The following is a 24,916-nucleotide window of genomic DNA, read 5'->3' as shown; positions in this document are numbered from 1 at the left end:
CAAACCCCCGTAGTGATGCTGTCTCGGTTGATCCATGTACACTTCTAACACCACTAACAGAGTAGCTTCTTTCTTCTATATGTCAGCGGCTACTTCTTGTTTTTCCCTTTTTCTTCTGTATAAGTGATCTGATATTGACCTATTCTTTTTTGGGGTTCGTGGCTCATAAGTGGAAGTTAAAAGACTACACCTGCTTTGTTGAAAGAATGTCCAGATGAATGTTGAGTGTCAGCTTGTGGTCATTGGCTCTGCCTAGTGACCATATTCCCAGTTCAAGGTCAATCATAAAAGGAAACACACAACGATGTTCATTTCCCCAGTTATGGTTACCCCAGCAACAAAAGTAAGATACCACTTAGTAGTTAGTACTTACAAGCTGGTCTTCGCTTTCAGCTAATGCAAGCAACAAAGAAAATGACAAAGATGAGACCTTTTACTGAAAATATAGCTAATTCTACCTGATATTAGCGGATACATGTATATCATACATCAATATCTTTAGTTGCTTGGTGTGAGTAGAGCTGCATAACTGAGAGTTTCTACTCCTTTGGAGATCATTAGAAACAAGTCCATAGTGTAAATTAATTCTGTCCTTGCTGGGATGCTGGTGCTGCTGCTAAGTGCTAACATTCCCCCAACCCTGTTCAGCTTATAAAATGTCTTACCGTTTCATACTACTGTGATTCTTGTATGCAATTAACTTTCCAAAGGTTAGTTTCCTCCTAATGGAACCGGAGCTATTCTGGTCATTAAGTATGAACTGAGGTATGTTGCTGGCAAACTCATTTCGTTACCAAGGTGCTCTGCGACCAATATTGTCAAATAGATGTTAATAATAATATATAATGTTAATGGAGCGGCTGGAAGTTTGGTGAATTAGTGCTTACGTTCGGTGCCTGGGCAGTTGCTTACTTTCAATTTGGTTATGGAAAGAAGCTCTTTTAGTAACAGTGTTTCTAGGTTCAGCAGAGATCAAATTACACATTGCTTGGCTAGTTGGCCATTTTAACTTCGAGGTGCTTCTTTCCTCAATTCTACTACGCATGCAATTTGCGGCAACTGATAGATTGACTACTGACTTGTTTGGGGGGCCACTAGCAAAGGGAAGTTGGGGCTTTCTTTCACGGATTAAGTGGGCTCGTACTGGATGCTGGTCAGCCCAAGTTCAGCAGCAAAACTAAGCAACTACTCCAAAGTATTTGGGTTGGATCCGATGGTGTTGATTAACATCGAGTGATGGTCGTCATGCTAGAACAGTCTTTCCAACAAGCCCACATTTTGTGTTGACAAATATCATCACTACTCCCTCACAAAAAGTACGGGACACAGAACAGTCCATTCGATCCAAACACGAACGTACATATGTTTAAAGTTTTCCGCTATGAGATCTCTTATCTGTTACAAATTGCAATTAAAATCTTACATTGTAAGCATTTATATTCCAAGATAACATTCTTTGGTATTAGTAGAAGTAATAATAATAATAAGACTAATAATAATTTAGCTACCAACTTCTCGTGCCATATATAATAATAATAACACTGTAAACATATGAGCTTAAAGATTAACTATGGCGTCGTGTGAGAGTATTGATCATCACTACTCCCTCACAAAAAGTACTGGACACAGAACAGTCCATTCGATCCAAACACGAACGTACATATGTTTTAAAGTTTTCCGCTATGAGATCTCTTATCTGTTACAAATTGCAATTAAAATCTTACATTGTAAGCATTTATATTCCAATATAACATTCTTTGGTATTAGTAGAAGTAATAATAATAATAAGAATAAGAATAATAACAATTTAGCTACCAACTTCTCGTGCCATATATAATAATAATAACACTGAGAACATATGAGCTTAAAGATTAACTATGGAGTCACGTGAGAGTATCGATCATCATAATATGAGCACATTAGATCTGATCCATGAATGTTTAATTTCCATTTGCAGACATTGGATAAAAGGTACAGTAACAATTGCTCTCGGCAGAGGGAACCACATAATGTAAGCCATAGTCGCTTCCTTTGTTGCTTTTTTACATTTGAGATGTCATCGCTGTCATCACCACGGCAAATGCTTGTTCTACTCTATTCTATTCTATCATATTTAATTAAACTCTTGGATAACATGCAACTCTGACTCAATCCCATAAATTATCCACTAATACCGGATAAATTATTTTTTGATTGAATAAGACTCGATCGCTAATAATCTTGGCTTTTCAATGAACAAACAATATTACGGGACCCTCCTGATGCCCTGCCCATATTAGAATTGTGATGATGCAACGATGATGCGCAAGTGTCTTTGTTATTGGATTTTCACAGGTGCTTTATATCCCTAATCCCTAGAAGAATCCATCACTTTTCATGCTGCTGGTAGGGTTCCTTCCTTGTATTAAGACTAAATAAATTATTCTATACTTTTGTAACTACCACATGCTCAATTTATCAAATAATTGTCTACATGGATTATGTTAGAACCATTATTATTGCATAGAATATTGTAACTACTAGTTATCCCAAGCAAATATAAAAAAAAAAAAAAAAAATTTGAAATGGTATGTTCTAGCATTGACTTGGAAGTTGGAATTATGAATTTACTACTTGAATCTAATATTATTTAACAATTTAATATGCAACGAAAGACCAATTATGGCCATCGCTTCTAAAAAGAGGGGAAACAAAAGATTTTAAACTATACTGTAAAAGATTGATTTTCGGTAAGGGATTCATAACCACGTCAATTAATTAGAAGAGTTAAACGCAATGGTGGAGAGTATAAGAGACTTCATGTGGATATTTGATAGAAATACCTTTCATGTGATATATATATATATATGTTTATCTCTTGTGCACTATTTTATGAGATTTTGTTGTTTTATTGAATTTCTAGACAGATCCTGATATTGTGTTGATATATATCGGGTTACTATTGCGTTGTTTGTACTATTGTGATCTAGTTGAATAAATTTTTCTTTTAAAAAGGGAAAAAATAGAAAAAAAAAAACAATTTCTATTGACATAAAAGAAAGTGACAAAAAAATTTTATTGACCATGACAGAGATTTAAAGATACTATTATTTAATAAAATCATGTCATATGTTTCGTAATTTTACTCTCGTAATAATATCACTATCACCATTGATTTATTTCACTTAATTTTACTTTCGTAATTTTACTCTCGTACAGACGCGTGTGTTGCGTTTGTCTCACTTAAGATTATACGTGGGAGATATATATTTTTATTGAAGGAAAAAAGAGATTTCATATGTTATTGAACCTTTAAATATGGGTACTTCCCCACTCTAAACATAAAGTTGTATGTTAGATCATATCATTATTCATGCTTAACGATTAAACCACCAATTAAAATTGTGAGGGTAATAATTTTGCTGTACATACAGTAAAAACTTGTAAAATTCAAAGAACAGTGAATGAAACACCTGTTTTAAATCAGGAATCAGGATAACTTGTGGATAAAGCAAATGAGATCATCACCTCATTGCATTATTAGGTTAAAATATCAAGGCCACGACAAAGCAGTTGGACAAGCCAAACATTGCTTACTCGCCAACCATTTTGAGACATGATTGATAATAACACCCAAATTGACCATTGTATTAAAAGTTCTTTATCAATTCGGCCTAATCTTTTCTCACATTTCTACAAGTAAACAGACAAAACAAAGTTAGTTCCCAACCTCAGACAAACATATGCATCGATCCCTTCATTGACCAATTCAAAACCCTTGAGCCAAGTTAATTTTAAACAACAAACAACTAAAACAATCAAGACCAACCAACTAATTCTTTTTTTTTTTTTTTTTAATTAGTGGTTTTTATTACAAGACCTTGCTTCAGCCCAGAAGTCTGATCTGAACCCATTTTTTAGATCTTATTAAAACACTTAAAAACCAAGATTGAGGGAACAAGAACAGAAATGCAAATCACCCCATCACCCATGTGAAATTGTGATGTCTGTTTTGGTTCCATACAAAGAACCTGTTGAGGGGAGTTTTGGTTGGTGGAATTTAATTTGTTCTAATTAAGAGATAACATAATTATCCAAAAGACTTCACGTTCAATGTTACAACATTACATCGCTTTGTCTCGATACCCAACAGACAAAAAGTCCCAACGTAGTGGAGTTAAAAGTTGGATGCCAAATCTTTACTTATATATGTAAAATTTTTAATTTGGAGCGAAAGGTCTTTTTGAAATCATTCAAAAGTCATTTGTAGAAATCTTTGTCATTAGTGGACCACCGTAAGGACATCCAGAATATGCAGTTGCGTTTACAGAAAATTTTATATAATTATTTACACACACACACACACACGTGTGAGTGTAATGGACCGTTAACAGTGCCTGCACTAACTCTCTCAAATGAATGATTTGTGCATTATGTACATTGAATTTTAACACCGTGTTTTCGGGGAGACATTTTGCTTTTGTTGTTTTTTCTTTTTATGTTAAGTGTTTAAGAAAAATGGTGTCGTGAGCCAAAGAATGAAATTAATACACGAGGGGGCAGGGGCTTGTCTTCAAAATTTTTCTTTACCAACTCTCATAAGCCATGATTAATTAGTATTACAAAACCAAGAAGAGGATTTGGGATTTGCAAATGAGCAGAAAACGGAGCCGTTTGCTTACTCGCTGAAGCTCAATGGACTCTTAACAATTGGTCGGCGTCGTGGATGAATAAATGGATACGCTCCAGAAAAAAAGATAAGTGAACAGAACAGCATTATTAATGTGATTGACACAAACGCCGTGTACAAAAGAAATGCCAAAACCACACACACTGACACAAGGAGAAAGGCCAACCAATCACCGAGTGCCACGAAATGAAAATGAAAGAAAGGAAGAAGCCAAAACTAATTAATAAATTAAAAAAAAAAAAAAAAGTGTTCGGAAAATTGGGTTCTATCCTATAAAAAAACGCAAGTATCGAAGGGCTCGCTCCTTTCTGTGGCGTGCACAAACAGCCAAGGACTGTTCCCGGTTGTTGACCTAACGCACAAACGGACAAAACACGAATGTGGGCCGCACGTTAAATTACTCCCCCAGAAGAAGATGATTAATTAATTAAATGGAAAACTAATCAATTTTGTTTGTGCAAATAAAGAATAAAATACAAAAGAGTTGCAGCTAGAGAGAGAGAGAGAGAGAGAGAGAGAGAGTCAAGGAGGTGGTGGTGTAAAGCTACACGGCAAATATGTTTGTTTGGTGTGAGACTTGAGATGCGTGGCACATGCTTAGCCACCTTCTTAATGACGACAACATATGCTTCCAAAATTTTATCAGCCTACCTAGCGTGCTGTTATTTATTCTTCTTTTTTTACCTTCTTTTTATAAAAAAAAATTCTGTTTTCCCCCCTCTCTTCAATTTATTAAAAGGTTTTGTTTATTTATTTTTATGCATGAAGCTTGGGGCACCAATGAGGTTAAATGTGAAAGAAAGCCCAAAAAATAAAAAATAAAAATAAAATCTTGGAGATATACATACAATAATAAGTATTGGGTGTGAGAGGTGGAAGTTTTATTTAAGTTACAAAGTGAATGATGCTCCCTTAATCGATCAAAATATAATTATGTTATCTCATGTACGTATTTATTATTTGATAGTATGAATAAATTTGGTAGTTCTGACCAAAAAATTATTATTATTATTATTTTTGAATTTACTTCTACGTAGTTTATTTAAATTCCAAAAATAAAGATATGTTTTAACAATATAGGGACATATTTTCATTTTAGAAGCAAAATTTTATTTTCACAGTACATATGAGGAGACTTCAACTTTTGACTTTAAGAATGTGGAAATGCTCTAATAAAAAAATAAGTATATTTCCCAAATTATTAAAACTTTTACTATCACAATATGTATAGAGAGGCCTAAACTTTTGATCTCATAAGAGCTCAATAATATGTTGAATGTGGAGATATCATCCTAATCACAAATTAAAAATAAGATGATAACCCGTCAAACATTGATTGATTGATAAAATAGTGGTCGCTATAAGATAAAATTCCACAAATAATAATGAAATTTTAGACTTTCTTAAAGCGTGTTAAAATTGAAATGAGAGAGCCTAATCCAAGACTAAAAGCTTTATTTTCTACTACATTTTCGTTCTTTTTTTTTTTTTTTTTTTGTGACGAACTAGAATCTTAAATATTCTTTATTTTAGTATTGAATCTATATATATATATTTTCCCACATTTGCTGTGAAAAGCAGAAATACCTAAATTATAACAAGGCAATAGTTCCGAAATTTTGTTGTTTTTGTCGCTTTTAAGCCTGTCAGATGTTCTTGGCAGTTAATCAACGTTTAACACATGAATTACAGAAGAGTGACAATTATTGTTTGGAACTCTTGTCCGAAGCACAATCAAATCCAAAAAGAAAGAAAACGTCTCGCAAAACATGAGACTACAATCACAATAGAGTTTCGATTTTACACTTTCTTGAATTGTACAATATCCCAAAAATTGGAGCCGGAATCCGTGGGCAGCATGGCAATTTGCAAGTTGCGGGGGTTGGCGACTTTGTCAAAAGATGTATTTCTTAAAGAACCTTTGGAATTTTCCATGTGTCTGACCCTTTCCCATGGGGGAAAGATCAACGGTTCTGATTACTTTCAAGTACGCACGAGCAATGTGCCTAATCAACTACCTTAGCGCATTTTCTTCCTTTGTTTCGTCTTACTTTCATTTTTCTCACAGGCATGATTGCTTGAATCTTTATCATCAAACAAATTGATCAACGGCGGGCAAATCCACCAGGGAGGCCCCCCACATGCTTTTCCCACGAAAAGAAAAAAAATCTATCGATTCGCTCCCCCAAAGCTTTTTAAAATATAACACGTGGCGATTTTCGAGTGCTGTACTGCCCAGCGTAGGGGGTCTTCGCCGGGACCCACAGGCGGTGTATCGATCATCGTATCGACTTGTTTTAAGAATAGGACTTTTACGGGAATTAATGGGTCCCAACTACAAAACGTGAGTTTCTCCGAGATCGACACGTGCCCGTATTCAAAGGGGTCGATTTAGATATACACCCTCCACAGAATGCGACAAAAACCAAAGCCCCACCTTACGTGGGGTCCACCGAGAGAGGAAAAAAAAAATAATGATATATATTTTTTTTCCTTCCCTCTTCGTCTCTAGGCTCCGACAAAAAACATGCCGTCACGCGCTTTCCGCTAGCAGACAAAAGACGCGTCCTCATCAGTGGCAGTTTGGTGATTTCCTGAGAAACGAGGGTAGTTTGGGAAATTGATGTGGGGATAGGGGTGGGGTTTGGCAAAAGAGTCGAGACGGAACCCTTTGTCGCCACGTGCCTTGGCGTCGGCCGCACGCAGGAAACTCTGTCTGCTTCTTTTTATTTGTTTTTTTCTCAAGACAAATTTCTAATGAGTACAGCTACTGCCAGAGCCTGCTTTTGGCTTGGCTACACCCAGCACTGTTTGCAATTATTTAAAACTAATTATTATTTTTTAAATGTAATTAACATAAATTATTTTATTAATTTTCAGTCAACCATCTTTTCTAGAAATTTGTTAAGAATTATACTTTATTAATTTGACTTATTATTTTTGTGAATTTCTCTAATACTCTTTCATAACCTTAATTTTTTGTTTCATTTCACATAACATAAAGAATCTCTTCTCTATATATAAAAAATTCATGTATAAATTTTGAGACTGTCCTTTTTGTTTTTTGGAGGCATAATTTTGAACTATCCACTCTACACAAATTATGTAACCAAACATTGAACATGTTTTAGTTCAAGAGTAGTAAACGTTCAAACTAATATAAATGATGAAATATGATCTAATATTTATAATAAATAAAAAAGGTCACTCCAATAAATGATAATATACAATGTAGTAATAAGATTTTTTTTATAAGAAAAAATAATATGTAACTGTTTTAATAGAACCGTCCAAAAGACTTACACATCACCTTTTAAACTAATTTCTTTCGCTACCATAATTGATCAATTTAAAAATAATTGTATACATAATTACACGTCACAATATTTTTCAGGTGGGTGTAAAATAGCATGATATACCCACTAGAAATTTATTTATCTATTTCTATTCTTCCAATTGGATCATGCTACACAAAGGCTCTCCTTGGTATTACTGCTGGGTTGTTTTGTCTTTAAAGTCGTAGCTTTAATGAGTTTAGTAAACGCTTATAATTGTGGTTCATAAGCTAAAGTGATATAATTTTAGCGCTATTTGATGAAAAATGTTATAACTTTTTTTTAAATATTTTTTGTCAAAATTATATTTAATTAAATAAGATTCCTTTTTTGGGTCAAAAATAAATATTGTTTATTTTTTATTTTTTCAAAGCTAGAGCTTTTATTTTACATATTTTATTTGGGTATATATAGCTTAAAACACACGACATCATAATACTCATAGAGCCTAATTTCTGTAGGTGAGTTTGTATAATTAGGTTTTAGATATAGTATTAAGATATAACCAAAATTTAAAAAAAAAAAGGTTAACAGGGTCTAACATATATAAATTATAAATTCTTATATTTATATTAAGTATTAAATAAACATTTCTTTTTTTTTTTTAAAATAATGTTTTGATGGGAATGGAAGAACTTCAGACACAAATTCTCACCCAATTATTACTCTAACTAAGACGCACATTGCATATTTTAGGGTCATTAGATATATGTCATGGGAGCCATTAGCAAGTAGTATTTGAAGTAAATATTTAGATTAAAATTGTCAATGTAATTAACAGAATAGTAGCGTAAGATCACCTAAACGATGAGGCATTTAGTAATGGGATGGTAAGATAATAATTTAAATTAATTATTTTAAAATTTATAAAAAAATTATCAATTATTTAATGAATAAAACATTTACATATAACATTATTATTTAGAATAATGAAATTTGTGAGAAGCTTTCATTACTATTAGTAGAATGGCGACTCTCAATCTATTCCCACTAGATTCGACTGTAGGGGCAGTGCAGGTCCAACTATATTTATGTTTGTAATTCCGGATATAACACTTTGACGAAAGAAAGGTAAATGCTTTAGGGATTAAGCTTGCAAATGCAGTCAAAGGAGGGTCCAAAGGACAGAACTGGCAGAGGCCACCTCAACAAAGCCTTTGAAAACTCGATCCATTGAATTCACATCACAGTCAGTCGCGCATACGCCACAACAAAAATGAACAAAAGGGGCAAAGCAAAGCAAAGCCAAGTGGAGAATACAAAAATTAATAAACAAAAGACATTATTTAATATTTATATTTTTTTTAAAAAAAATGTAATAGAAAACTAAAACGGGGGTGGGTCCCACCGTAAACAGTTTAATTCGGCCGCCCCGGTTTGTCGTCTCTTTCGTCTTCGTTCTCCTCCGTCGCTCCCCCACCCTTCATTTTTTTTTCAGTTTCCCCTTTGACTCTCCCTCTCTCTTTCTTTTTTTTTTTTTTTTTTTTAAAAAAAAGTTTTTAATTTTAATTAATTTATTATTTGAACATCCTGTACCTTCCATATGCGTGCAAATGTAAGATAAAAAACATTGATAATAGATATAGGGATAATAAATCTCCTATCTATTTATTTATCTCCCTTTCTGCTTTTCGTTCTTTCACAAGTGTCTTTTCTTTTGTTCAGAAACAGAAACAGAAACAGAAACACGCTCTTTTAAACGAGGAATCAATCTCAAGTATATGTTTTCAAGTTATAAATAAAAAAAAAAAAAAAATGAGACACTGCTAACACAGTGAGTGAAAGAAAGTAGGCTGTGTTCATCTTGCTTGATTATATTGTAAAGATTTTACAATTCCACAAGTTTTACCTCGAATTAATTATTATGAGGTTGCTGCTTCTTTGAAGATCACACATTTGAGTTCTGGGTTATTTTTAAGGCTTTGTTCCCTCTTCTTGGGTTAGTTTCGGCCATGGCTGGTGGTAATGAAGTCAACCTCAATGAATCTAAGGTATCACACACTCTCTTTCATACTTTTGATTTTCTGCTCAAATCTTTTTTTCTTTCCTTGCTTGATTTCGTCAATCTTTGACTTGTATATCTTGTTTTTGGTTTGTGGAAGCTTGTTTCACTTGATTTGGGCCAAAACAATGCATCCGTTTGTTATTACTTAAATGGATTTGCTTTGTTTCTTCTACTAATCTGGCTCATTACTTTTTGAGTTTCTTCAATAAAATCTCTTTTAATTTTTATATATATATATTTTAAAAATTTTCATACGTGGGCTTCAGTTTCTGGTTTTAGAAGTTGATCTTTGAGCATGCCCTATTTAATTTTGCGGCTAAAGTTTCGTTTTACACTCTGATTTGAACATCAAGCCCGCCGAGTTTGTTCATTCTTTTCTTTGTTGTTTGTGCATTCTTTATCTAACAATTTCTTGCTGTTCTGTCGGGTTTTCTTCTTGATTGAGAGATATGTTTTCTTATTTTCTTTAAATTTTTAGATATGATTGATCAATAGTTTTTCTTTATATCTGTTTTTATGATAAAGCTTTGTAAATGGTAATGGTTGATGGACGAGCTTTCTAATTTGATCATTCTTTTTTTCCTCCCCTCCCCTTTTCTTTCTTCTTTCTGTTTTTGTAGAGGGTTGTTCCTTTAAATACATGGGTCCTCATTTCCAATTTCAAGCTAGCTTACAATCTCCTGCGTCGGCCTGATGGAACTTTTAACCGGGACTTGGCTGAGTACCTTGACCGGAAAGTCCCACCCAATACTATTCCTGTTGATGGGGTTTTCTCCTTTGATCATGTTGACCGAGCCACGGGTCTTCTCAACAGGGTTTTCCAGGCTGCCCCGCAAAATGAGGTTCAGTGGGGCATTGTAGAGCTTGAAAAGCCTTTGAGTACCACTGAGGTTGTCCCCGTTATAATCTTTTTCCATGGTGGAAGTTTCACTCATTCTTCTGCGAACAGTGCTATCTATGATACCTTCTGCCGCCGCCTTGTTAACATTTGCAAGGCCGTTGTGGTCTCTGTAAATTATCGCCGATCACCTGAGTATAGGTATCCATGTGCTTACGATGATGGGTGGGCTGCTCTTAAGTGGGTTAAATCAAGAACTTGGCTTCAGAGTGGAAAGGATTCTAAAGTCTATGTTTATTTGGCCGGTGATAGTTCTGGTGGTAATATAGCACACCATGTTGCGGTGAGGGCAGCTGAAGCAGAGGTTGAAATATTGGGTAATATTCTCCTTCATCCAATGTTTGGTGGAGAAAAGAGAACTGAATCAGAGACAAGATTGGATGGGAAATACTTTGTAACTATACAGGACCGCAACTGGTATTGGAGAGCATTTCTCCCCGAAGGAGAAGATAGAGATCATCCAGCATGTAATCCATTTGGTCCGAGGGGCAAAAGTCTTGAAGGTCTCAAATTCCCTAAAAGCCTCATTTGTGTAGCTGGTTTGGATCTTATTCAAGACTGGCAATTGGCTTATGTTGAAGGGCTGAGGAAAGCTGGTCAAGATGTGAAACTCCTTTTCCTGAAGGAAGCCACGATTGGGTTCTACTTCTTGCCGAATAATGACCACTTCTACTGCCTCATGGAGGAGATAAAGAACTTCGTGAATCCTAGCTGTTAATATCTACTTAACCTTAACTACAGGCAACCTTACATAACAGAAGTTTGACATTTCAGTTGTTTTTTTTTTTTTCAACTCTTTCGAAGTGATGGTGTGTAGTTATAAGTTTGTGTAGTATTACTTCTTTACTGTGTTACCATTTATGGTGGTGGTAATACAAGCTCTGCTTCTTTGGGTACTGGCTGTTCATCTGCAGAATGGAGATCTGATGGCCTATGCCATTTACGTGTGCAGAGGTAATCTATCGGAGACTTTTAGTTGTTCAAAGGATCAGAGATTTGTTACTTTGGTTTGGCTGAACCACCAAATTCACAGCTTATCGCTGGTGTAACTTCTGGTCACGAGTAATGGGGAAAGAGAAAATGCTGAGGGTAGTATTTGGTAGTTAATATCAATTGGTTTTAGTGAGCACGGGTAATTTGTAAGCACTAATTTGAAAAACCATGAACTGGAATATGTGTCCATCTTGTATGGACTTGTATGTTATACATGTGTTCTGAAATTATATAAAGATTTTGTTTTTAGTCCAAACTATCTCTTGCCTTTCATCTCTATCAGAGCCAATCTCGCATGACTTCATTGTTTCTCTGGTCCTTAGCCTGGCAAGTTTTGAAGATAGAAATTCCAGAGACTGGTGCCTTTGATTCAGCATTGAATCTGTAAAGTTGTTTATTGGTCGCCTCCTTTGGTGAAAGCACGATTTTGCAATATGCTTAGGCATTTCTTTTCCTTTAACTGTTCAAGCCTGCTTACAAGTGCAAAGGATGGGGATCTATGAATGCCACTTGCAAGTACCGAGCATGGAAACAAAGTTGTTATGCACAAAAGTCCACCCTGTCATTGATATGATATGTGCTTTTTATTTCCAGTACTTGAAAATGAAGTGCTTCTCAACTTTTTTACAGGGCTTTGTTCAGTTGATAGGTGAAATCCCACTTTGATCAGCCGTTCTCAACGCACCCCATTGAGGATTTAGTAGACCTCCAATTGGAGCCTAAAGGCAAGACCAATTACCAAATGTCCAAATTTTGCAAAAGGAGTTCAAGTGGCAGTGTGGCATGAGGCGTGTGGCTTGGCGGACCATTCCATTGTGTCCCAGAAGCCAAAACCAAAATCCCATCCACCAGAATCATGAGTTTATTTCGTAGAAAATTTTTATGATTGGACGCAAGTCTAAATCATGTGTTTCAACATCAATTTAAATTAATTTCACAGTCGTGTCATGATTGCCAAATTGGAGATAGGATTGTTTGGAGTTTGGGATAACAGCAAAATAGAGGAATTTTGGCCATTGTTGTTTTAAAAGAGGGAAACGTTGATCTAAATTGGTGGTTGGAAATTTTGGAACTACTCGCAGTGTCCCAGTCTCTAAAGGGACCACTTTGAAAATCTACAAGAAACCAATTTTCACATCAATATTTAATAATTAATCTCAACTGTTGGGCATTTTGCTTTTGCAGGGCTTTTAATGGAACAGCTAAGCCTTGGACAGGGACGTGGAACCTTGTCTTTAATTGACTTTGTAAGCTTTTGGCCTTTAGCTTAGAATATTATGCTTTGTTTAGTTTTGCACCTGTCAATCACCGAGATAATCTCTCCTTTCTTTATTCATTCATTCATTTTACTTGTTAAAAATTTTACATAATTAAAGATTTTAATGATTTTTGTTATACTATTGCTTGCGACCTTTCTTGTTCTGATTCCCAACCGTCTTCGTAAAATAGCTGTTTAGGCTTTGAAAGTATTCTTCTCAATGCGACAAAGTCGGAGTCATTGTCGACAAATGGCTTTAGTTAAATCACTATTGCGGACAAATTCCTTGCTTAATTTGTTTGGTTTTGTACTTGTCTACACTACACACGTACGTAGGCGTTAGTCTTGAGTCATCAGCTGTTTTGCTTGCGGTTCACACCACCACTTTTTTAAATTTAATCGGCCTCTTTGGTAAAATGCAGAAATGTCGGTTAATTTGGGTAAAATTTTTAATCGGGAAAACTTGATCATCGCAGGTTGATTCGACACGTCACTAAGATCAAATTAGAAAAATACGAGAAAGGGCGCTGCGCAGAGAGTGTCGCAAAAACGTAACACGGGACAAGATTCGGGGAGGGGAGGCCGGTAGGGATGTTGACACAAAAAGAGTTTTTAACGAAATTGCAGTGGTGAGGAAAAAAACACAACAAAGTACAAAAATGGCTGACAGGTTTAAGTGTATGAACGTCAAGTCTTGAGCAAAGTTTTGCTTAAAGAGAGAACATATCAAAGAGAGAATATTCTTAGTACACAAATTAGGGGGTTTTTTTTTTTATCATCATCAAATCAAATATACACCTCACTGGATTTTTATGTCTCCTGAAGGATGCTGATGCGAAGATTCAAGCTCACCCGTAATGACAGACAAATGCTTCTTTCTTTTGCTTTGTTTTGTTCTCTCTGTGTGAGTGTCTTTTCATTTTTTTTCTACAACAACAAAATGAAAGTGGTTTATCACTGTTATGGTCAAACTATATGTAGCTTTCCTACAGTGAAATGTCATTAAAATATAAAAAATACATATTTCAATTGTACATTAAAAATTATATTTTTTTTATCTGTAAATATAATAAATATATTAATAAACAAAAAGAATATAAAATTTTAAAATATTCAATTGAGTCTCATTTAATGTGGTAAGTAGGTTTCAACTTTTATTAACTATCATCTTCAATTTCATTAAAAAATAATTTTATATACACACACACATACAAATATAATAAATATACAAAGCTCTAAAATACTCAACTGAATCTCATTTGTGGAGTCGGTGGGTTTCAACACTTTTAGTAGTGTCTTTAATTTAACAAAGTGAAAACGTATTTCACTAGAAAATTATTTTATATATACACACGCACATATACATATGGGGGGTTATGAAGCTCTACTTTACGAAATCCAGAGAGTTGAAAGTTGAAAACCCACCGCTTACCTTTACCACATAACAGAAGGAAGAAACATAAAGCAGAGTAAATGAAAAAAACGATAAATACCCATGAGTACCAAACGTACAATTCACAAACAGGAAATAAGAAATTAGAGGAATCAATTATATATTATAAAATGTGGACCAAAATTTGTTTGGGAGACATGACTGCTGTAGATTTTGTTATCACACATGTTTGTCGATGCAAATTGGTAATAGTACATATCAGTGCACTGTATAGTGAGTGCATCATTTACTTCAATACGACTCCGACGCGATTCGACAGATCTCCCATTTTTTTGTTTTTTTGGGTGTCAAATTAGGAATTTACCCAAAAATGCCAACTTCAATACAGTAGTAGACACCAATAGTATGATTAACAGTTTCTCTAAACAAATTCCATGAACTTACCAGAGCTTCTCGAAAACCAGACGTCAAAAGCAGGGATCTACTTTTCCTGATTCGTTTCTTTCGGTGGCGGATTAACTGATAAACTTCAGTTGAAATGTTCCATGAACAACTTATCATCAATGCTTGTTACATATACCGTTTACTATTAACATTAACAACCCCCGAAAAAGAAAAGAAAAGAAAAAGAAAAAGGTATCCAGGACTGAGACAGGGCACCTAGTTCTGCTGCTTCTGCAACCAATCAATTAGATGGATGTTTTATAAATAGGCACTGCTACTGCTTAGATCATATTAAACTGAAAAAGGCAAACAGCCTAGTCCAACTGAGCTCGCTACGGAAATCTGATGAAAGATTTAAGGGCTTAAAACAGAGCATGCCAATTTACCAGAAATGGATGAAAAGTTAAAAATAGCTGAAAATGTTGTTACAATGGCACAATAAAACAATACAGATTGGAAAAGAAACAAATTAGCAAATTAAAAGCTATGACTATCCAAAATTACAAAATAAATCAGCTCTACAGAATAAATGGGAATCATAGCTCAAATTAGTGATACAAGATAAAGCCAATCTGCAAGTCCAAGAAAAGAAATGAATACATTGAGGAGAACAAGAGATAAGCTTTTCCCTGGCCCATTCACAGTAGACACCCTTATGTATCAAGAAAACATGTTATAAACTTTAGCTTGTGAGGCTGAAAAGCCTCAAAACATTGGAAGAAGAAAATTCTGGAATTTGAATCATACGAATCAGATTCAAGCCACCTATAATAATTCTTTACACCTTAGTATTTTTTTAAACAGCTCCAGCAATACCATTCATTTGAACTTCTAAGATGTAACCTTAGAGGGTCACCTTCATCCCTTTTTGAGTAAGATTTATGCTCCTGAGCATCCCTCCTCACCTTAATTTTTACTAACTCAACCTAGGGCAATTTGTCTCCCTTTTCTGTCCTCAACTACTCTACAGAATCAAGTCAAGTCAATTTAGGAAAAAGTACAGGACTTAAGCTGTTTTGTTTTTGTTTTTGTTTTTTGTTTTTTTTTTTCCTGCTTGTCCCGGGGAATTTTATTTCAATTTCCATACACATTCAGCATACTGGTGGTCATGCTCCATCAAACAATGCCCTCGATTGCCTGCAATAAAATGAATAATTAATCAAGCAGTCATGCGAGCAACAGACCGCATATGTTTTCAAGAATGAGCATTCATATGGTACAGCCAAATAAGAGCACCAGGCTAAAAGTTTCAATATCCAAATTTATGATTTATTTCCTGGAATTCCAAAGTCACGATAGATGTTGTAGATGTTCTGAATAAAATGCAGTAAGTTTTCCTATCCCCAATAGATTTATGTCTCATCATTTTAATTATTATAAGTCTGATCCAGCTGAATCTGTAATTAATAATTTGTTGATGCGAAATTGCTGGCATTCAAGTTGAAAGATTTTTATATCATAAAAAAGGGCACTGAAATTCAATGAGGTAGAGAAAAAAATAATCTGAACACCAGACTCCAGGAAAATTATGTGAATATGCTCATACAACATGCATTTCCAACAAAGATAGATATCGTATTCATTGGAATGGCACACGTCAACAGAAAATACTCCGAAATATGAGTTTGCTTACACTTCAACACAAGAAATAAATTGGTCTCACAGAAAAACAACACTTAAATTATCCAATCATCATTCACAGTGAACCAGCCTACAGCTCAGATAATCCAACTACTTATTTCAGCAAACCAGAGTCACTCCTGCTAAAAGAAGAGATCCAATTCTTTTAATGCAGTTGATCTACCTACTAAAAGAAGACATCCCATCTTTTCTCAAAGAATTACTTCCATCTATAGACATGCAACTGAAATATTTTAAAGTTGTCTACCAAAGCCATATTTCTCTCTGCAATTTTCACAGTTGTATCACGCAATCCCTATATTGACTCTCTTACCTCACTTTATTTATTCTCTTTTTGGTTCATAATTTAAAAATAAAATATCAATCAAATAACTTCATTGCCTATCCACTGCTCACAGTGAACGGTCATATGAATGATAAACATCACCAACAATATTGCCATCAAAATGTTAAGGCCAACAAGAACATTATATGGAAATAAGTACTAAACATTGGAGAAGATGTGTACCTACGAGCTATTTGAAACTGAATTCTATCTTACAGATGATGAACCATTCAAAAAGACACAAGAATGCTTTCTGCAACTTCCAGGGCATCACATGTTGCAGCATGAACTGGTACACTATGATGGAAAAGCATTCACAGGAACATCATATCCATTCTTGCACATCAATCCTAAAACTTGATTGACCTTACGTCTTTGACCGCATGTTGCATAGGCATAATACATTATCCAAAATGTCTTTTTAGAGCAATCTATTTTGTAATTCTCCATCTCTTTAAGGACACTTTCCATTTCTTCTACGCGTCTTTGTGATGCATACATGACCATTTTACTGTGATAAAGGGACCGACACAATCTCCAACCAGCAGATTCAGCACGCTTCACAAAGTTTGCTAGCTTGTCCACTGCATTGCATCGGAAATAACTTGAAACGATGCACCTCATAATACGAACTGTTGTTACGGACGTTTTATGCTCAAATGCATCATTTATTGACTTTTCCATTTCCTCTAAACAATCCTCTTTAGCATAAACCCTTATCAATAGAACATTCAACCAAGGCCGATACTCCTTTTCTGGAATAAGCCTCATTAAAGCCTCAATCTTTTTAATTCTGTCTGTGACAGAACACTTACTATATGCACATATCATGGCTCTGATTAGTGGGAATTCCTTACCATCAACATGATGTTTGACCAATTCATATATCTTTTCCATCCGGGGTAAATTACCTGAATGTGCATACCCTCGGAGCAATAGCAAGTAGGTATTAGTATCTGGCATTACCGGCCCAGCCTTCATCATCTGATAAATTTCTTCTACTTTACCCCACATCCAAGCAGTCATGTATCCAGCAATTAAGTAATTATACGTGAACACATTTGGTGAGAGATTTGAGTCCTTTATTTCCTGAAATGCTGCCTCCATGTGATCAACCAACAACAAGCGACCAAAAACCGATATAAGAGTGTTATATGTTACAATCGAAGGACTAATATTTGCTTCCTTTTTCAAGTCCCGAAACAATGACTGACATTTATCAGAAAGACCGTTATACATATATGCCCCTAATAGTGCATTATATGTACCAATTGTCTTGAGATGCTTGTTAGCAGCCTCGGCAAATAGGTCAGCTGCAAGATCTACATTGTTAATCCTACCAGCAAATTTAATACCCTTAGTATATTCTTCCTTTGTCATTGGAGTACCATACCCAGCCTGCCTTCTTCTCCAATTAAGAACCTGAAAATAAATAATTAAATATATCAAACATGTAAATGCAATTGGGTTAAAAAAAAAAACGAAAAGTCTAGTTGATAATTTTCCATTCCCAACATTTTATAAATGTTTTAAACAATTCATAGAGATTAATCCAATTGAAATTATATGTTTTCATACAACCAACCAACCATCATTGTAAACATTGTAATATTAAACTAAGAAAAATAAAAACATGCAAACCTAATTCAGATGTTATCGAAACAGATTCAGCTAGAATAATTCACAAAACAACACAACCAAAACTTCAAAATACCATGCGAATGGAGCCATAAGTCTTCTTCGATAAGCAAAATACACTTTATCAACAAATAAATTAAACAAAATAACAAAAGTAGCTACCTCTAGTGCTAATCGAGGGCGGGAACCCAACTGCTTCATTAGCTCAACAAAAGCATATCCATTGCTGTGCCTCCTGAAGAGACACGAGCCCTTTTCATCCAAAACCCTAAAAACCTTATCCAAATCATCGACGTTTGCCAATAGCTCGTCTCGCAAAGCGGACACCGTTTGGGTCAAATCCTTCCGGACTCTCGCGTCCGGATAAGTTAACGTCTCAGACAACAATCGAACGAGGGTGGGAAAGACGGTGTGGGTTGCCGGGGCGCACAAGTCGCGGGTAAAACTGTGATTTGGGGACTTGGTGAGGGTAAAAACGGAAAGTGGGGGTAGGGTTTTGGGTTTAGAGGAGTGTCTTTGAAGACGTTGTAGAAGCAGCTCGGTTTGCGCTGCGTCTGAGAGTTTCCACACGCGCTTCATTGTTCGGTGATTGATACGACGGCGAACATGACGCAATAAGAAGGCGACCAAAGAATGAATCTGTCGCTCTTACCTCAAACACGTGACTTCGCGGCTCGCTCGTTTAAGCCGACAAACGCTTCTGCTTCAAACGCTGAACTGTGAATGTTCGGCTCTTTTTTTTTTTTTTAAAAAAAAAAAATATCTATTTTATCTCCGAGTGACAAAATTAGCTATATATATACACACAGACACACACATACATTTTTTTTGCAGCCAAATTAAATTATTTATTTATTTTTATAAGAATTAAATAATTTATTTGGTTTGCACTTTCCTTACCTAATTTTGAGCAAAGCGACTTCAATATTTACCGGTTGCAATTACTGGAGCAAATCTTTGGGGTCTTGGTAAATTATTATTTTAGTACTAATAATTAATAAGGCAATAATTAAAAGAATTAAACTTCAAAAATTTAATAATCAGATATATAAAAAAATTTAAAAATTTATTAAACTTAAAAAATTTAGCAATCAGAGATATTAATATATATTTTTTAATTAAACGAATAAAATTATGCATTATAATTTTGAAGGGCTAATTTGGACTCAGAGTGCTACTCCAGTGAGGGGAGTGGAGATCAAAAAATTGATGCCATACATTATTGTGGGCTTTGAGTTTTTGTAACAGGAGGGATCAAAAGACTGAGGCTGCTGCTCTAATAAGAGCATGTGCGGGATTACACCCAATCGATACCTCCTAAGTTTTGGTTTCGTTACACGTGGATAGAATCTATCCATTGACATATTATCCTTTGGACATGGATAAACGTTAGCTGAGTGAATGTCCAAAAGTTACCCTTCATCGCATATAGGGATGGCAATTGTACATGTAAATTCGTAAATTCATTCAAATTTGCCTGCTAAAATTCATCCATTGCGGATAATTTTACCTGTTGTGGGCGTGTTTATTATTATAAATTAAAACTCGCACATAGATGTGCGTGGGTTTGATATTAACCTTATATTCGATGAATACTCTCATGGATATCCACCAGAGCCGTAATATTTTTTTCTAAATATTTTTAATTTAATTTAAATCTAAAAAATCTAGAAAGAAAATAATGTAATAATTCGAATTACCAAATAGCAAAAGGTCTAAAGTTGTGTATATTATATACCTATTATAATTTTGTATGTAGTATTTTTCTTTACCTTAATACATGAATTATTTCATTATTATAATTTTTTTTTCTCTGAATTAGTATTTGAAAATATTACTCTTAATTATTATTTTAGGAATCGTGTTGGATGAGTACTTATTGTGGTGAATGAAATAGAGATATTCTTTTGGAGCTTGTTTTAAATGATAATATGAAATGTAATTGTTATTTTTAGGTAGTAGTTTGTGTTTTTTTAAATAAATTTGTGTGATTTATACTTATATTTGGAAATTTGTGTTGACTTCATGTTGAAATTTTAATTTTTCATTTATATTGGTTAAATATAAAATTGAGTATGTTATATAAAATTTGAGGTTATTATTATAAATTTATATATTAAATATTTATGATTTTAAATGCGATAACCCGCAAAAAATCCACTTACCATTGCGGGTTTGGTAATTATTAAAATACATTGTGGGTGGGTTTTCTTAAAAAAATTAAAACCCACTAAGGGTTGCGGGTAGGTTTGATAATTTAAATTTTGTGTGGGTTTGGATTTGATAATGGCAAACCCGCTGCAGGCGGTGCCCGTTACCATCCCTAATCACACATTCCAACACAATTTTTTTTTTTGTTTTTTATACAGTAGATGTGTCTTTAAATTTGGCGCCAAATGGGTTAGAGTAGCAAAAATGCTACTATATGACAAATTATTTTGAATTCGCACAATTATAAAATGCAAAACTTTTTGAGTTTGAAAAGACCAATATACCCTTAAAAACAAGTGTTTTGATAGTGCATAAATGAAATTTTTTAAATTAATTAATTTAAAAACAACACCAATACTACTGCTGGATCAAGTAGCCAAGAACGAAAACGATGCAAAGAATGAAATGAAGGATTAGATTAATGGCAACTTTTTCGATTTTCAAACAAGATATGCAAATGTTACAAAAGAGCTACTGTGAAGGTTTTAGAATTAGATGACAACAAAAATAAGCTATATTAATATTGTATGGATAGGAGACATGGTCATGGCTATTTTAAATTTTAGATTTCATTCCTAAATGATTTCAACAGAAGTGTTATATTTAATAATAAAACCAAACTTAAGTTTCAAGTTTCGATGTAAAAACACACCTAGAAAACTCTTCAACCATTGACTATTCAAATGTCGGTTGTTGTCGGAATTTGATTCGTAACATAGTTAATCTCAAAAAATACGGTTTATTGCATCACAAAGTATCTTTGCTAAATGAGTGAGTATTCAGCAACAGCATTGACGCCAATGAACGAACCTTTATTTTTTATTATTTTATATAAATATTATTGAATTTTTTTATTTATGTAAAGATAAATTGATATATATTTTTAATAAGTAATAAATACATTTAAAATTTCATTCAAACTAGAGATGCTATATCTTTTTGTAATATAACAAAATTTGTACATTTTTGTCATTATGTATGAACATTCTAATTTTAGTATTGTTTTACCAAATAAATTGAGTAGTTTGATAATGTTGTGTCTTTTAAAATAATTGTTGTTAGTTGTACTATAAAAATAATTAGCTATAGAGAAAATTAGTTAAACATTTGTTAAAATTTGTTTTCAAAAGTGCTATGAATTTTAAAAATAATTATACGTATTTGGTAAATCTAGCTGTGAAATTACTATAAGAATGTAAATAACTGAAATTGATATAATGTTTGAACAATATTTATTTATATGATTATAAACATGTATATATAATATGAGACTTATTCTCATTGTGTATATACATTAATTGATAGCTAAAACAAATATTTTTAATTTATTAATTTTACTTTTTTATCTCAATATAATTTTTATTAATATTAATAATTTCCTTAAATTTAATGATCTTATTTCGTTATTGAATAAGGATAAATTTGAATTTTTATAATATACATGACAATATAAATGAATGTATATTAAATATAAAATTAATTATCAAATTTAGATTTTGAAAGACCGATCTTTCCTTACTTTTCAAAATCTATTGTAAGATATGTGATTTTGTCAAAAGTGACTTAAAAGAATTTACAAATATGAAAATTACCTTTTAACCTTTCAAAATTATTTTTTAACCTCTCAAAATAACTACATATGGATCCTTAACAAAATATTTTAGAAGTGGTTGTATCACAATCTAAATTTATCAAACATGTTTAAAAATTGAAATTATTTTCAAAGCTGATTATTTCAAAATTGAATATAAAAGTGATTGTTATTGAAATTACTTTAAACCTGATTAATTGAAAATTGGATATAAAAGTGATTGCTTGAGAATCTAAAGCAATCTAAACATACCCTAACTCTTAAAACCCTTGTTGTTTTTACATTTTTAGCCTTAACTAAAATTTCCTTAAAAACAAACAAGAAAATGTCATTCCACATAATTTCTCTCGCATATTAAAAACCAGTTTACACATTTGCAATTATTTCTTCTCTTTCATTACTTGGTTCTTTATTTTTTTTTTAAATTTGTAAATAATCTGCATGTGAAGGATAATTAACAAAAAAATCTTGAGTATCCTTAGGTCATATTTGAGATTGAGGTGAAAATATTATAGTCTCATTATTTAATAGGTTTTGACAAAAATAGTATTTGGTAATTTTTTATAAAAGCTATTTATTTCATAAGTTTCTCTATTTATTGACCACTTTCAAAAGTAGCTAAGAAGTTGCTTTTTGTAATCAACTTATCAGATAGGCCACCATACCCTTTTAAAATTCTCATTAACAATCTTAATATTTTAACAAAAAGATAATAACTTATTATTTTTTCACAAACCCTAATATATAAATAAAAGACAATTTAAATTTATTTTTATTTTGATCATTACATAATAAAATAATATTTTTGTACATATATTTTCCTTTTCAAACTCACAATTATTGTAATAATATGTTTTATTATTAAACATTAAGCACACAAGAAATCGTGTATTTCATTAGCCACCATCAAATTAATTTGATAGTTGCCAAAATTTGACACGACCCGAATACACCACACGAGCACGACACGAATAAATGGGTATAGAATGTCAAATTTGACACAATTATTAAATACACCATGTTGGGGTCAAAACAATTTTTTTCGCGTCAAGTTAGGATTAAAATTCTCAACCCATTTACCCAATCAATGACATAATTTTATTTTCTATTTTAAATCAATTTGTAGGTTCTTATTATTATCAAAACTTAATTATAGGACATTATACTCTCTTTTTTTTTTGGCGAAGAAGAATATATACATAGTGTTTCATTTATGAAATTCTATATAAATTTAAAACTTTAATAGTGTAAATGTGAAAAATATTTGTAGACATGTATATTTCATAATATCAATATTACACACACACACACACACACATGATAGAACTTTAATGTGGTAAACATGTAATATTTTGATAGATATGTATATTTTATAACATCATATATAAGTAATAGAGACCAAATATTTTTTTATATAAATTTTGTTAAATATATAGATATTAAGCAGGTTACTAGGTGACCCACTCCTTTTTTTGTGTTGCGTGAGGGTCTTAATATTTTAATATGATTATTAAATGAATTGTGTTTGGGTTAACATAAATTTAATACGATATAAAATTGACTCGATACGAACACGAGCCAGTGACCCGTATTACCAACTCTAACTAACTGGACTTCAATTAACTAGGTCTTTATTCTGGCACTTGGAATTTGATGTATTGAATTTTGCATTTTTTTTCTTCAAATTTCTTCTTCATCTAGTGTTTGTCTTAAAAACCAACAACATATATACTTGTTGGGAGAGTTTTACCGCCCAAGTGGTCTTACCCGGCTCGAATATGGATTAGTCGAGGCTCAATGTGGTATTTGGATATTAGATAGTTTAATATACAAAAATAATAATACTAAAACTAAGTCTATTTTTTAGCACTTAGAATTTGATTTATTGATTTTTTTTTAAGATTTTTTTTTCTTTAGGAGGAGGAGGAGGAGAATATAGGAGTTTCTTCAATAAAAATAAAGAGAAGTAGATTGAAGGATAGTTTTAAAATTATTGGAGTGTTATTAGATTTTTTTTAAACTTTCTAACGTTTTTTATGGGATTATCTTACTATTTTTAGGGTGAGGGGGTTCAGAGGAATTTTTTGGAATGTAAAAAGCTCAACCTGGATTAAAATCTTTTTTTTTTTTTTTGGTCACGGGTCTTCTCTCCTTACCTTCATTAATTTATTATTACAAGTAAAACAATTTTAAGTATATGATAATTAAAGATTTAGTTTTAGTGCATTTAATTTGTTTAAGTTAATCCAGTTAGTCGAATGCAATTATATACTATAAAACACAACACAATAGTAAATTAAATTTAGCGCAATCTTACTCTATCCTTATCCAATTGCTAAAAACAACCATATTCGATTTTCTATTACACCAATTTTGATAAATGAGAATTTGTGAAATGAAAATTAAAAAAAAAAAATTACGGTTTAGTTAAAAAGTGTCACATCATTTGTTTTTGCACCCCGGAAAAGAATTCGCGGACACAAAATATCAGAATTGATTACAGCGAGGGATTGGA

The 24,916-nt window shown here is 33.0% G+C and overlaps 2 protein-coding genes across 2 annotated transcripts; one reads left to right on the top strand and one right to left on the bottom strand.

Annotated features, from left to right (window-relative positions):
- The first annotated feature begins 9,491 nt into the window (after window positions 1-9,491).
- Window positions 9,492-11,680, top strand: LOC18049839 (gibberellin receptor GID1B). Its single transcript, XM_006444124.2, has 2 exons — window positions 9,492-9,995; window positions 10,630-11,680. Exons 1-2 carry the CDS (start codon window positions 9,957-9,959, stop codon window positions 11,623-11,625), a joined length of 1,035 nt encoding a protein of 344 aa, XP_006444187.1. The 5' UTR covers window positions 9,492-9,956; the 3' UTR covers window positions 11,626-11,680.
- Window positions 11,681-15,391: 3,711 nt separating this feature from the next.
- Window positions 15,392-19,325, bottom strand: LOC18049838 (pentatricopeptide repeat-containing protein At2g30780). The gene is made up of 3 exons (XM_006444123.2): window positions 18,762-19,325; window positions 17,145-18,383; window positions 15,392-16,132 (listed from the first exon to the last, which is right to left on the bottom strand). The coding sequence occupies exons 1-2, from the start codon at window positions 19,176-19,178 to the stop codon at window positions 17,259-17,261; spliced, it is 1,542 nt and encodes a 513-aa protein (XP_006444186.1). The 5' UTR covers window positions 19,179-19,325; the 3' UTR covers window positions 15,392-16,132; window positions 17,145-17,258.
- Window positions 19,326-24,916: the final 5,591 nt, after the last annotated feature.

The sequence above is a fragment of the Citrus clementina genome, unplaced genomic scaffold (assembly GCF_000493195.1).
Source record: "Citrus clementina cultivar Clemenules unplaced genomic scaffold, Citrus_clementina_v1.0 scaffold_3, whole genome shotgun sequence".
NCBI classification, from domain to species: Eukaryota; Viridiplantae; Streptophyta; class Magnoliopsida; order Sapindales; family Rutaceae; genus Citrus; species Citrus x clementina.
This window is presented reverse-complemented; position numbering and strand designations above follow the sequence as displayed.